Genomic DNA, 13,625 nt, shown 5'->3' with positions numbered 1-13,625 from the left:
TTAGCTGAACTACTAACTCTTGCAGGAAGTCTTCTCGCCATATTACTGGTCTCATTATTTCCAGAAATATTATTTAAGCAATTATACCAGAAACATCCAGGATACGTAAAAATATTGTTTTTCTTGACGTAGAGCAGATAGAGCACATTTCATACAATATATCGACTCCCCTTTTTGTGGAATTCTACATCGTGATAACTTCAGGCTTCTTTTTCTCTCCTGTACTGTCTTTTTTTTTACTAGCAAAATGCACAGATATAAGAAGTATCACGTTCTTTATTTTTTTTTGGGCATACGAGACGATTGTCAAATATTTTTGCAATCCAAGAAAAGCTACATCGCTTCACATTCACAAAGTCAAGAGGAAGTTCAGTTTTATTTTTACGAAAAATTCCACCAAAGTAGGTTTCTTCTTCAGCAGCTCTTTAGACAAGCTGCAACTAGTAAACCGTCTGTCTGTCTTTATATTACGGCCAGCCCCCTCAGCTGCCTCGCTCAGCCGAATTACCACATTTTGCAGCGTGCAGCGAATTTTATACCTTATATGGACCATCTGGCTGATTTTCGTCTTAATTTCCATGGCAAGGACATACCGAGTCTTGACCTCACAGAGGGCTAGAATTTTCAGACCGTACGTCGATGGATTGCTTGATGTATACCGGCAAAAACTACCCTTTGACTAACTATTCATTCACTATAGTATATTCAGACACTGTGTAGCTCTTGTTACATTTCGCCTGGTACAGTTCAAGTATTTCGCTAATAGGTGAAAGTTTATCTTTCTTTCTCTCTTCCCTACTTCGAATGTCATCAAAATGTATGCATCTGGACAGGAACAGGAGCTAGTATATCCTCATCGCTCAATTCCAAAACCACCTGTGTCCCACAGGTCTTTTAGGTTCAAATGTCCAGAGCAGTAGAAACTGGTCAAATTAAATAACCCAACAAAAACCGCAATTTCAGCCACATGTCACTTTGGCGTTTCGTTTACAGGCATAATTCCCAGAAATGCTTCTTATGTACACATTAATGGATCATATACCTTCTGTAAAAAACAAAGAGGAGCAGTATAAGATTGATTTCGCAATTCTGACTTGCACCTCATACCTGGTAGATTAGTAATTTTAGTTTGAAGTCATGTCACTACATTTCATGTTCTTCATCCATTTCATTTATTTGTCTTTTCCCAAGCAGAAAATGTTATTTTCAAAACTTACTTCAATATCATCACCATCCCCTCGCATTAGTTTCATGTTCCAGTTCTTTGCACTCATCAGATGATTCTGAATCTGATTTATCAAGTGTTTCTTCTGCTTCAGCTTCTTCAAGTAATCTCTGTATTCATGTTTCGTTTTCTTCACATATCCACAAACAGTAGATCGAGTTGTTGCTATACAATGACAGAAATCGAACTGACTTCGAGGCTTTTATTTCACATGAATTACATTTAAAATAGCGTTACAAGACAACAATCAGTTCACTTAACGTAGCAAGAAATACGACAACAATGAAACATCTTTAAACATTTAAAACACTGTCACTTGGTATTATTTTGATTTCTGCTACAGAAGGAGTTGCGTGAGGTGTCGTGAATACCCCAGTGGTTGTTTTTCGCAACGGAACAACAGTGACAACCGAAATGCAGCGTATTATTACTTAATTATTTGCATAGCTGTTGGATAGAAAGGAGTTTTAGACAATTATGAAAATGTAGACGAGTAATACGTGCTGTTTTTAATGTGTGGAATATCCCCAGCAGTCAGTGCCAGCACTGAACGGTTGCCGGTATTCTAGGAGTCAAATATTTATAGTCGTTTATATATCCCATCTCTTTCAGAAAGACAGTTGGAAAACAGGGCCTGAAGGACTAGTTCTATGTTTCTAAGGAAACAGGTAATTGCAGCAAATAGCACACAAATTTTGATATAACTCCTGTTGTCATTTTTCGAACGATAGCTTGCTTATCATGTACGAGAAAGAGGCTACCAATCACAATCCAGTATAAGCATTAGAATAAACATGTAATAAAACAGTAACACAGTAACAAAGTCTCGGAACACCCTGATTTCCATACGCGTTGCTGATTACTTTTGAATGGAACCATTCCAACGTCCCGTTGCGGCGGGCGTTCGATTTTCGTTTGGCTGCCCCCTATATACAGCGTGTTCCCGTAAGAACGCGCAAAAATTGAACAGAGCACGCAGAATGCTGCACTGAACAATTTGAGGTGGGGTTGGAGAAGCCAGATTTACGAAATATGGAAGTAAACTTGTCCACCACTTTGTTTAGCATCACTGTTTTTCAGCTTATTTACGCCGGCCGCGGTGGTCTCGCGGTTCTAGGCGCGCAGTCTGGAACCGTGCGACTGCTACGGTCGCAGGTTCGAATCCTGCCTCGGGCATGGATGTGTGTGATGTCCTTAGGTTAGTTAGGTTTAAGTAGTTCTAAGTTCTAGGGGACTGATGACCACAGCTGTTAAGTCCCATAGTGCTCAGAGCCATTTGAACCATTTTTTTTCAGCTTATTTACAACTAACATACGTAAAAGCTTACAAATACTGTGCTGTTTACTTACATGTACATTATTTATTTCCTGCAAGTAAACGAGGAGGACGAGACTCATTACTAGGAAGTATTTCATGGTCGCTGGACTGGAAGGGAAGGTCCTATTCCATGACCTGCGAGGTTACCTGACCTGCATCCCCTTGATTATTGCCTATGGGTATACCTAAAGTCATTTGTGCATGAGACCCCAGTGGATACGGAGATGGAATTAGTTGTCAGTCACGTGATTCGAAACACATCAGAGATGTTTGTCAGGGACCGTGAGAATCTTGTTCGGCGATGTCATGCTTGCGTTAAGGTTGACGGCAGTCGGTTTCACCACATGTTAGAAGGTACAGATACAAAATGTACGTTGGATGTGTCAGTGATGGTATTTGCAGTTAACGGTAACTAACGTAAATAAAAAAGTACACAGTAATGTGATATTATTCTTATTATCTCCTTAAGCTGGCATCTGCGACCGCAAGTTCAGTATCTCATACCATTCAGTGGAGCATCCTCTATGTCCTGTTAAATTTTTGCACGCTGTTAAGGAAATACGCTGTACAGGCCAAACTATTCACTCAGCTTTACTGAGCACAAGCGACATATTAAACAAAGGGAGCGTGGGAAGTCGCACAAAGCCTGGAAAATGGATGTAAAATACAGTTTAAGAAGGCGACAGTCTTCGCTCATACGTCATCATAGTGGGATTAAATTATGAAGGAGGTGACTGACACTAGAATAAACTGCAAAAAATTTAAGGGGCTCCGGAACGCCCTATACTTGCAATGTTAAAAATAACGCTTATAAATTACATCTTTCCTCACAAAGTATTTGAGGTAGAAAGTTGAACTTTTTACATATTATTTATTGGAATATGGGCTACAACATAACACAGGGATTTTACAAAATTTTAGTTCAGTTATTAAAGATGATTTTTTTTCAATTGTAATGAAAATTCACAACATTTTTTTTGCAATTTTTTATTTATATATTCAAAAATTTACAGTTTTTTGGAAAAAGGCTGTGTTAAATTATGCAGAAGGTACTGTGTAACATTTACTGAAAGTTTGAAACATATATGTTTGGAAGATCCTTAGAAAACATGTAAATAGTATGAGAAAACAAAAGTTTTGGGAATCGAGCGACAAAGATTGGATTAACTTTTTAGTGCATTCCAGGTCCATAGGATGGATTATCTTCATCCTCTGCAAACTCCTCCTCCAGATTCCTCTTGTTCCTCCTTCTGTTTACTCTTGCTTGTATTTCTAGACTCTTTACAGCCCTGTCTGCAGCCCGAAGGCGTTCCTTGTCTAAAGCAAGCATCGCTCGTACCATGTTAGAACCTATCTTCATTCCCATATTTCTAAATACCCTGCACCTTACAATGTTGCCATCATTGAAAGTCGCAACAGCAACTTTACTTTTACTCATTATTATACTTCAACAAAACAGAGACTCAAGAAACAGAATTAATTACGAATATTTTCGAGATAACGACAGAGTAAATAAACATGAAACAATCAACAATCACACCAGCGATATATATTGAACCATCACAGGTTAGCCACAACACATACTTTATCTCACATCACTAAAATGTACCTGATGAACACGGACGTTAATAATAACACCATTTGACAGCAGTTTAGCAGCGCCACAGTGGGTCACGCCCATGTAGAACACATTTCAAAAAAAATTTAAAAATAGTTGTAGTCTTCGGAATTGAATAAGTTATATATCTATTAAAAGGTAATAGTCTGTAGATTCAGAAAACGCAAAAAAGTAAAAATTGAACTTTTCATGATTTTGAGCCTTTCCGGAGCCCCTTAACAGAGATCTGGGGTACGCACTTAGTAGGACATGGGGACGCGCTTTGGATGTCGGGCGAAAACAAAGACAGTTGCTTAGCGCTTTTTGGGAGACGGAAGCGACAGTTTCAAGCTTGGTGCCGATCTCACGCGGTCTCGTTCGAGCCGGAACTGCTACGAGCTGCCGAATTCGCCTTCCCGCGTATATGTCTCTTCGGACTTCTCTCGAAGGTTCTAGGTGCTGCTATCGCGCCTGTGCAGGGTTAGTCTGCAGGAAAGATACATGCTTTGAGAGGTTACAGTATTACTGATTCTGAACAAGAAACGTCATATGAACAGATGTCTCGGTCTTAACAGTTTCCCTGGAAGCTAAAGAAAACAGTGCACAACAAGAAAAAAGCAGCTGACAGTAAATGAAACATTGTGACCTAATGTTTTGTTTAATTGTGTACATTTCCTCACAAGATGTTTAAAAAGTCCACCGTCAGCTACAATGCATTTTGCAGCTCTTGTATAGAACTGTTGTTTTGCTGCTCTGAGCTTATTTGTACTTGAGCACACGCCTGTAAAATACGAGTGAGAAGTTCCTCTTTCGTGTCCACTCTGAACTTGTAGATTTCGCTCTTAAGCCAACCCCTACAAACAGTAATCTAATGGAGTAACGTGGGGTGACTTCGGTGGCCAAGAAATGACTCCACGGCGACCGATCCAACGCCCGTTTTACATTTCAGTGAGATTCTCTGTCTGAGAAACATCGATGAAATTTTATTTCCGCAGTTGCGGCGGATTTCCATTCTCTTACACGTGAGAGTGGCGCGTGTTATTGATGCCGTTGCGCGTAAACGTTGACTCTTCAGTGAACAGAATGCGCAGAATACAACGTTCATTGGCAACGATTCGTTAGCAGGATTCCTTTCGTATTGCATTTTGTGCAAAATGCAGAAGTTGCACGCTCCGGCTATCACACGGGTGTAGACGCAGTTATGTAGCGTACGCATCACTCATGTTTGTGGAATACCATGCTGTGCAGCAATTCTTAGAGAGCTGGTACTTAAGCTGCGTTCTGCAGTTTTAGAATGTTCTCAACTTCAGTAAGACCTAGTTGCACGGAATGTTCAGATATAGCATGTACGCTGGCAAGCGCACTACACTCACGCACCCTACTAAATACCCTGCTATCCCGAACCCTGCGACTAGAATATAGTCGTTCGTATTCACAAACAGCAGCTCTGGAATTTCAACTGCAAAACCCGTAGGAAAGATTATGTTACTCCGCCTGTGTGGATATATATGGCATTTTCAATACACTGACCCGTACTGTTTAGAGTAGAGGCATCCAACCTTTCAGCGTACCTGGGCCACATTGGAAGAAGACGAGTATTTCTGACCACACATAACATACTTAAATAACATATTTAACACAAACAATAACAGGAAAAGGGACGGTCGGAGGTATATATTAACAACTTTAAGTAATTTAGAATTTATTAATTTATGATTATTTATTCTAAACAAACAATATGCAATTAATTTATTTCACATATGAGATTTCATTAATAATTTTACATGTTAAAAATTACAAATCATAAAATTAGTGTAACATTTGACTTGAAATTTGTGAAAGTAGTGTATCAATATCAGTTTCGGTCGACGTGACTGCTATTCTCAAGAAGTTCATCGGAGATTTTAGTTCTGTATTTACTCTTCGTGTGATTTACTCTTGAAAATAACTTTTCACAACCGTGCTTCCAAACAAAGGTGACTAAACTAACAGATGACGGTGCAGCAGGTGTGTGTTATTTGTGAAAGATTTTGCACAAACACAAAAATTTTGCAGAATGAGATTTTCACTCTGCAGCGGAGTGTGCGCTGATATGAAACTTCCTGGCAGATTAAAACTGTGTGCCCGACCGAGACTCGAACTCGGGACCTTTGCCTTTCGCGGGCAAGTGCTCTACCAACTGAGCTACCGAAGCACGACTCACGCCCGGTACTCACAGCTTTACTTCTGCCAGTACCTCGTCTCCTACCTTCCAAACTTTACAGAAGCTCTCCTGCGAACCTTGCAGAACTAGCACTCCTGAAAGAAAGGATATTGCGGAGACATGGCTTAGCCACAGCCTGGGGGATGTTTCCAGAATGAGATTTTCACTCTGTAGCTCAGTTGGTAGAGCACTTGCCCGCGAAAGGCAAAGGTCCCGAGTTCGAGTCTCGGTCGGGCACACAGTTTTAATCTGCCAGGAAGTTTCATATCAGCGCACACTCCGCTGCAGAGTGAAAATCTCATTCTGGAAACATCCCCCAGGCTGTGGCTAAGCCATGTCTCCGCAATATCCTTTCTTTCAGGAGTGCTAGTTCTGCAAGGTTCGCAGGAGAGCTTCTGTAAAGTTTGGAAGGTAGGAGACGAGGTACTGGCAGAAGTAAAGCTGTGAGTACCGGGCGTGAGTCGTGCTTCGGTAGCTCAGTTGGTAGAGCACTTGCCCGCGAAAGGCAAAGGTCCCGAGTTCGAGTCTCGGTCGGGCACACAGTTTTAATCTGCCAGGAAGTTTCATATCAGCGCACACTCCGCTGCAGAGTGAAAATCTCATTCTGGAAACATCCCCCAGGCTGTGGCTAAGCCATGTCTCCGCAATATCCTTTCTTTCAGGAGTGCTAGTTCTGCAAGGTTCGCAGGAGAGCTTCTGTAAAGTTTGGAAGGTAGGAGACGAGGTACTGGCAGAAGTAAAGCTGTGAGTACCGGGCGTGAGTCGTGCTTCGGTAGCTCAGTTGGTAGAGCACTTGCCCGCGAAAGGCAAAGGTCCCGAGTTCGAGTCTCGGTCGGGCACACAGTTTTAATCTGCCAGGAAGTTTCATATCAGCGCACACTCCGCTGCAGAGTGAAAATCTCATTCTGGAAACATCCCCCAGGCTGTGGCTAAGCCATGTCTCCGCAATATCCTTTCTTTCAGGAGTGCTAGTTCTGCAAGGTTCGCAGGAGAGCTTCTGTAAAGTTTGGAAGGTAGGAGACGAGGTACTGGCAGAAGTAAAGCTGTGAGTACCGGGCGTGAGTCGTGCTTCGGTAGCTCAGTTGGTAGAGCACTTGCCCGCGAAAGGCAAAGGTCCCGAGTTCGAGTCTCGGTCGGGCACACAGTTTTAATCTGCCAGGAAGTTTCATATCAGCGCACACTCCGCTGCAGAGTGAAAATCTCATTCTGGAAACATCCCCCAGGCTGTGGCTAAGCCATGTCTCCGCAATATCCTTTCTTTCAGGAGTGCTAGTTCTGCAAGGTTCGCAGGAGAGCTTCTGTAAAGTTTGGAAGGTAGGAGACGAGGTACTGGCAGAAGTAAAGCTGTGAGTACCGGGCGTGAGTCGTGCTTCGGTAGCTCAGTTGGTAGAGCACTTGCCCGCGAAAGGCAAAGGTCCCGAGTTCGAGTCTCGGTCGGGCACACAGTTTTAATCTGCCAGGAAGTTTCATATCAGCGCACACTCCGCTGCAGAGTGAAAATCTCATTCTGGAAACATCCCCCAGGCTGTGGCTAAGCCATGTCTCCGCAATATCCTTTCTTTCAGGAGTGCTAGTTCTGCAAGGTTCGCAGGAGAGCTTCTGTAAAGTTTGGAAGGTAGGAGACGAGGTACTGGCAGAAGTAAAGCTGTGAGTACCGGGCGTGAGTCGTGCTTCGGTAGCTCAGTTGGTAGAGCACTTGCCCGCGAAAGGCAAAGGTCCCGAGTTCGAGTCTCGGTCGGGCACACAGTTTTAATCTGCCAGGAAGTTTCATATCAGCGCACACTCCGCTGCAGAGTGAAAATCTCATTCTGGAAACATCCCCCAGGCTGTGGCTAAGCCATGTCTCCGCAATATCCTTTCTTTCAGGAGTGCTAGTTCTGCAAGGTTCGCAGGAGAGCTTCTGTAAAGTTTGGAAGGTAGGAGACGAGGTACTGGCAGAAGTAAAGCTGTGAGTACCGGGCGTGAGTCGTGCTTCGGTAGCTCAGTTGGTAGAGCACTTGCCCGCGAAAGGCAAAGGTCCCGAGTTCGAGACTCGGTCGGGCACACAGTTTTAATCTGCCAGGAAGTTTCATATCAGCGCACACTCCGCTGCAGAGTGAAAATCTCATTCTGGAAACATCCCCCAGGCTGTGGCTAAGCCATGTCTCCGCAATATCCTTTCTTTCAGGAGTGCTAGTTCTGCAAGGTTCGCAGGAGAGCTTCTGTAAAGTTTGGAAGGTAGGAGACGAGGTACTGGCAGAAGTAAAGCTGTGAGTACCGGGCGTGAGTCGTGCTTCGGTAGCTCAGTTGGTAGAGCACTTGCCCGCGAAAGGCAAAGGTCCCGAGTTCGAGTCTCGGTCGGGCACACAGTTTTAATCTGCCAGGAAGTTTCATATCAGCGCACACTCCGCTGCAGAGTGAAAATCTCATTCTGGAAACATCCCCCAGGCTGTGGCTAAGCCATGTCTCCGCAATATCCTTTCTTTCAGGAGTGCTAGTTCTGCAAGGTTCGCAGGAGAGCTTCTGTAAAGTTTGGAAGGTAGGAGACGAGGTACTGGCAGAAGTAAAGCTGTGAGTACCGGGCGTGAGTCGTGCTTCGGTAGCTCAGTTGGTAGAGCACTTGCCCGCGAAAGGCAAAGGTCCCGAGTTCGAGTCTCGGTCGGGCACACAGTTTTAATCTGCCAGGAAGTTACAAAAATTTTGAATACTTTTTCAAGAAACCTGAAATCGATTTTCAAATTCTTGGATCAAGTCGAGAAGTGAGGGTGCGTATTTCATCCCGTCTTTAGGATTATGTTTCATTTTATTATAACTTTAAAAAATGGATTTCTTTTTTGTCTTTTACCGCTCACTTCTTGGGCCAAACTGATACTTGCTTTCGTCTGCACGCGGCCCGTGGGCCGCGGGTTGGACACCCCTGGTTTAGACTGTAAACATAACAAGAATGTAGTGTTGAGACGTGAGGCAGACAACATGTACACTTGCAGGAGCCGTCGCCCCGCCACGCGTAAGTGAAGTGCTTACGGAAATGATCAGTAAAGACAACACTTTTTTTTTTTTTTTTTTTTTTTTTTTTTTTTTTTTTTTTTGTCATCAGTTTACTGACTGGTTTGATGCGGCCCGCCACGAATTCATTTCCTGTGCTAACCTCTTCATCTCAGAGTAGCACTTGCAACCTACGTTCTCAATTATTTGCTTGACGTATTTCAATCTCTGTCTTCCTCTACAGTTTTTGCCCTCTACAGCTCCCTCTAGTACCATGGAAGTCATTCCCTCATGTCTTAGCAGATGTCCTATCATCCTGTCCGTTCTCCTTATCAGTGTTTTCCACATATTCCTTTCCTCTCCGATTCTGCGTAGAACCTCCTCATTCCTTACCTTATCACTCCACCTAATTTTCAACATTCGTCTATAGCACCACATCTCAAATACTTCGATTCTCTTCTGTTCCGGTTTTCCCACAGTCCATGTTTCACTACCATACAATGCTGTACTCCAGACGTACATCCTCAGAAATTTCTTCCTTAAATTATGGCCGGTATTTGATATTAGTAGACTTCTCTTGGCCAGAAATGCCTTTTTTGCCATAGCGAGTCTGCTTTTGATGTCCTCTTTGCTCCGTCCGTCATTGGTTATTTTACTGCCTAGGTAGCAGAATTCCTTAACTTCATTGACTTCGTGACCATCAATCCTGATGCTAAGTTTCTCGCTGTTCTCATTTCTTCTGCTTCTCATTACCTTCGTCTTTCTCCGATTTACTCTCAAACCATACTGTGTACTCATTAGACTGTTCATTCCGTTCAGCAGATCATTTAACTCTTCTTCACTTTCACTCAGGATAGCAATGTCATCAGCGAATCGTATCATTGATATCCTTTCACCTTGTACTTTAATTCCACTCCTGAACCTTTCTTTTATTTCCATCATTGATTCCTCGATGTACAGATTGAAGAGTAGGGGCGAAAGGCTACAGCCTTGTCTTACACCCTTCTTAATACGAACGCTTTTTCCAGGTTGACAAATCCTATGAAAGTGTCTTGATTTTTCTTTAGCCTTGCTTCCATTATTAGCCGTAACGTCAGAATTGCCTCTCTCGTCCCTTTACTTTTCCTAAAGCCAAACTGATCACCACCTAGCGCATTCTCAATTTTCTTTTCCATTCTTCTGTATATTATTCTTGTAAGTAGGTTCGATGCATGAGCTCTTAAGCTGATTGTGCGATAATTCTCGCACTTGTCAGCTCTTGCCGTCTTCGGAATTGTGTGGATGATGCTTTTCCGAAAGTCAGATGGTATATCGCCAGACTCATATATTCTACACACCAACGTGAATAGTCGTTTTGTTGCCACTTCCCCCAATGATTTTAGAAATTCTGATGGAATGTTATCTATCCCTTCTGCCTTATTTGACCGTAAGTCCTCCAAAGCTCTTTTAAATTCCGATTCTAATACTGGATCCCCTATCTCTTCTAAATCGACTCCTGTTTCTTCTTCTATCACATCAGACGAATCTTCACCCTCATAGAGGCTTTCAATGTATTCTTTCCACCTATCTGCTCTCTCCTCTGCATTTAACAGTGGAATTCCTGTTGCACTCTTAATGTTACCACCGTTGCTTACGTGGCCTAATGTCGCTTTGGTTGTATTCACATGTGAGTGCTGGTCAGGAAGGACGCCTTTGATTTTCAAACAGCTGTATGTCAGATACAGTCAAGAAAAGAGCATATGTTCATTTGAAGTTTTGTGTTCAACATCACCATCACCATGAGCTTACCTTCTGAATCACGCTGTATAAGCGGAACTACGTGCTATGCCGGTATTCAGTGGTTTTTCACTCCTGATGACGAAGGCGAAGACAGCGGTTGAAAGCTCGACTTGTTATTCTAAGTGATGTGACTTGTAAACTGCGAAGGTATTATTCACTGATGACACAGTTGGCAGTGTAGCCAGTTACAGACAGAACATATAATACACGGCTATAGTTTATTTGTGCTTTGCAATTATTATATGTTAATTTTACTGTCTATGCTAATTTCACATTTCAGTTTAGCTGTCAATGCTGATCTTGTATGCACGTAATCCTTACTATCTTTTATTAATTTATTCTCTGGTACATGTCTTTCCGGTAATTTTTCTTTTGTCATTAGATTTATTGTCTCTTATAGAAATGAATTTAATAAACCAGATTGACTTTATCACTATTGTAACTGCATTAAGTATCTCTATAGGAGGAACAACATACTCAATATTGGTAAATAATATCTCAAATGGTAGACATATACGTTTTTGTAAATATTCTGTGAACAGGGTGGAAATTAAAAAGAAAAACAGGGTGTACACATGACATAGTAAAATTGTGTAAGTATCACATTGTAGTCTTGAAAAATGTTGGAGTAATACATCGCTTAGCATCAGCACTGTTAGAAAATCTAGATCAATCAGCTTTAGTTAGAAAATATGCCATTTCGACAAAAATAATTTTTTCGTATGAGATATACTGCGCATTGCCTTTGAAGAGAAAATAGATGGAAATTACATGTTTTGGTTACTTTGGAATCTCTATAGATTTTATTTAAATATAATGTATTTCTTTCATAAATCCGTAAATTACGAAAAAGACCTGTATATCTTCGTCAGCTCAATAAAACATGACGTAGTATAATCCTGCTTCCAATATATTAAGAGAAACTTTATCTTCCAAACAGCCTCAGCGTCTTCCTGAGCTGCTTTGTGATGAGGCAACGACTTATCGACTACTCAGAGTTGTGAATTAAGAGAAAGAGTGTTGTATACGTTTGAAAAGTCTTTTTAAAAAAGTCCCGCGTAGGGACTGTACAGGATGCGTTTCTGGAAATATTCTAGATGAGAACCCATGTCCGTAAACGTCATAGATTAATACTATAGGGCACTGAAGTTCGGGGGACCAATGCCTGCAGCAGGGGCTCCCTCCGGCAACAAAACTGAGTTTGTGCACTGACAGACTACAAGCAGAGTTCCACATAATATTCAGGACATCAGATGGAGTTGACCGTCAAACAGTGCCTTCTCAGCGTACTAAATCTTTTTTAATGGAATGCCTAGAGGCCTATATTACTCCCTGTAATTTCGGCACTCATTGGCGTCATTGGATTATGTTTCGCTACACGAGTTCGAATCTTCAATTTGTTTCCCAAACTATCCTCTACAATTCCTCGACATTGGTCAGTATCGTCTTTTCACAACCTATATACTCACCAGCGCAACAACTGTCTCAAATAGATATGAATAATATATAATCAAACTCATATACATATACAGGGTGTTTCAAAAATGACCGGTATATTTGAAACGGCAATAAAAACTAAACGAGCAGCGATAGAAATACACCGTTTGTTGCGATATGCTTGGGACAACAGTACATTTTCAGGCAGACAAACTTTCGAAATTACAGTTGTTACAATTTTCAACAACAGATGGCGCTGCGGTCTGGGAAACTCTATAGTACGATATTTTCCACATATCCACCATGCGTAGAAATAATATGGCGTAGTCTCTGAATGAAATTACCCGAAACCTTTGACAACGTGTCTGGCGGAATGGCTTCACATGCAGATGAGATGTACTGCTTCAGCTGTTCAATTGTTTCTGGATTCTGGCGGTACACCTGGTCTTTCAAGTGTCCCCACAGAAAGAAGTCACAGGGGTTCATGTCTGGCGAATAGGGAGGCCAATCCACGCCGCCTCCTGTATGTTTCGGATAGCCCAAAGCAATCACACGATCATCGAAACATTCATTCAGGAAATTAAAGACGTCGGCCGTGCGATGTGGCCGGGCACCATCTCGCATAAACCACGAGGTGTTCGCAGTGTCGTCTAAGGCAGTTTGTACCGCCACAGATTCACGAAGAATGTCCAGATAGCGTGATGCAGTAATCGTTTAGGATCTGAAAAATGGGCCAATGATTCCTTTGGAAGAAATGGCGGCCCAGATCAGTACTTTTTGAGGATGCAGAGACGATGGGACTGCAACGTGGGGCTTTTCGGTTCCCCATATGCGCCAGTTCTGTTTATTGACGAAGCCGTCCAGGTAAAAATAAGCTTCGTCAGTAAACCAAATGCTGCCCACATGCATATCGCCGTCATCAATCCTGTGCACTATATCGTTAGCGAATGTCTCTCGTGCAGCAATGGTAGCGGCGCTGAGGGGTTGCCGCGTTTGAATTTTGTATGGATAGACGTGTAAACTCTGGCGCATGAGACGATACGTGGACGTTGGCGTCATTTGGAACGCAGCTGCAACACGGCGAACGGAAACCCGAGGCCGCT

At 42.4% G+C, this 13,625-nt stretch overlaps 1 protein-coding gene across 1 annotated transcript in view; it reads right to left on the bottom strand.

Annotated features, from left to right (window-relative positions):
• Positions 1-1,227: 1,227 nt before the first annotated feature.
• The window catches only part of LOC126150481 (Down syndrome cell adhesion molecule-like protein Dscam2), a 171,791-nt gene continuing 159,393 nt past the window's right edge, over positions 1,228-13,625 (bottom strand). The window contains exon 14 of the mRNA XM_049915879.1: positions 1,228-1,335. Coding sequence (XP_049771836.1) covers positions 1,228-1,335 — 108 coding nt within the window. The remainder of the gene's footprint in view (positions 1,336-13,625) is intronic.

Source organism: Schistocerca cancellata, chromosome 2 (genome assembly GCF_023864275.1).
Source record: "Schistocerca cancellata isolate TAMUIC-IGC-003103 chromosome 2, iqSchCanc2.1, whole genome shotgun sequence".
Classification (NCBI taxonomy): Eukaryota; Metazoa; Arthropoda; class Insecta; order Orthoptera; family Acrididae; genus Schistocerca; species Schistocerca cancellata.
The sequence above is the reverse complement of the archived record's forward strand: the minus strand, read 5'-3'. Positions and strand labels throughout refer to the sequence as shown.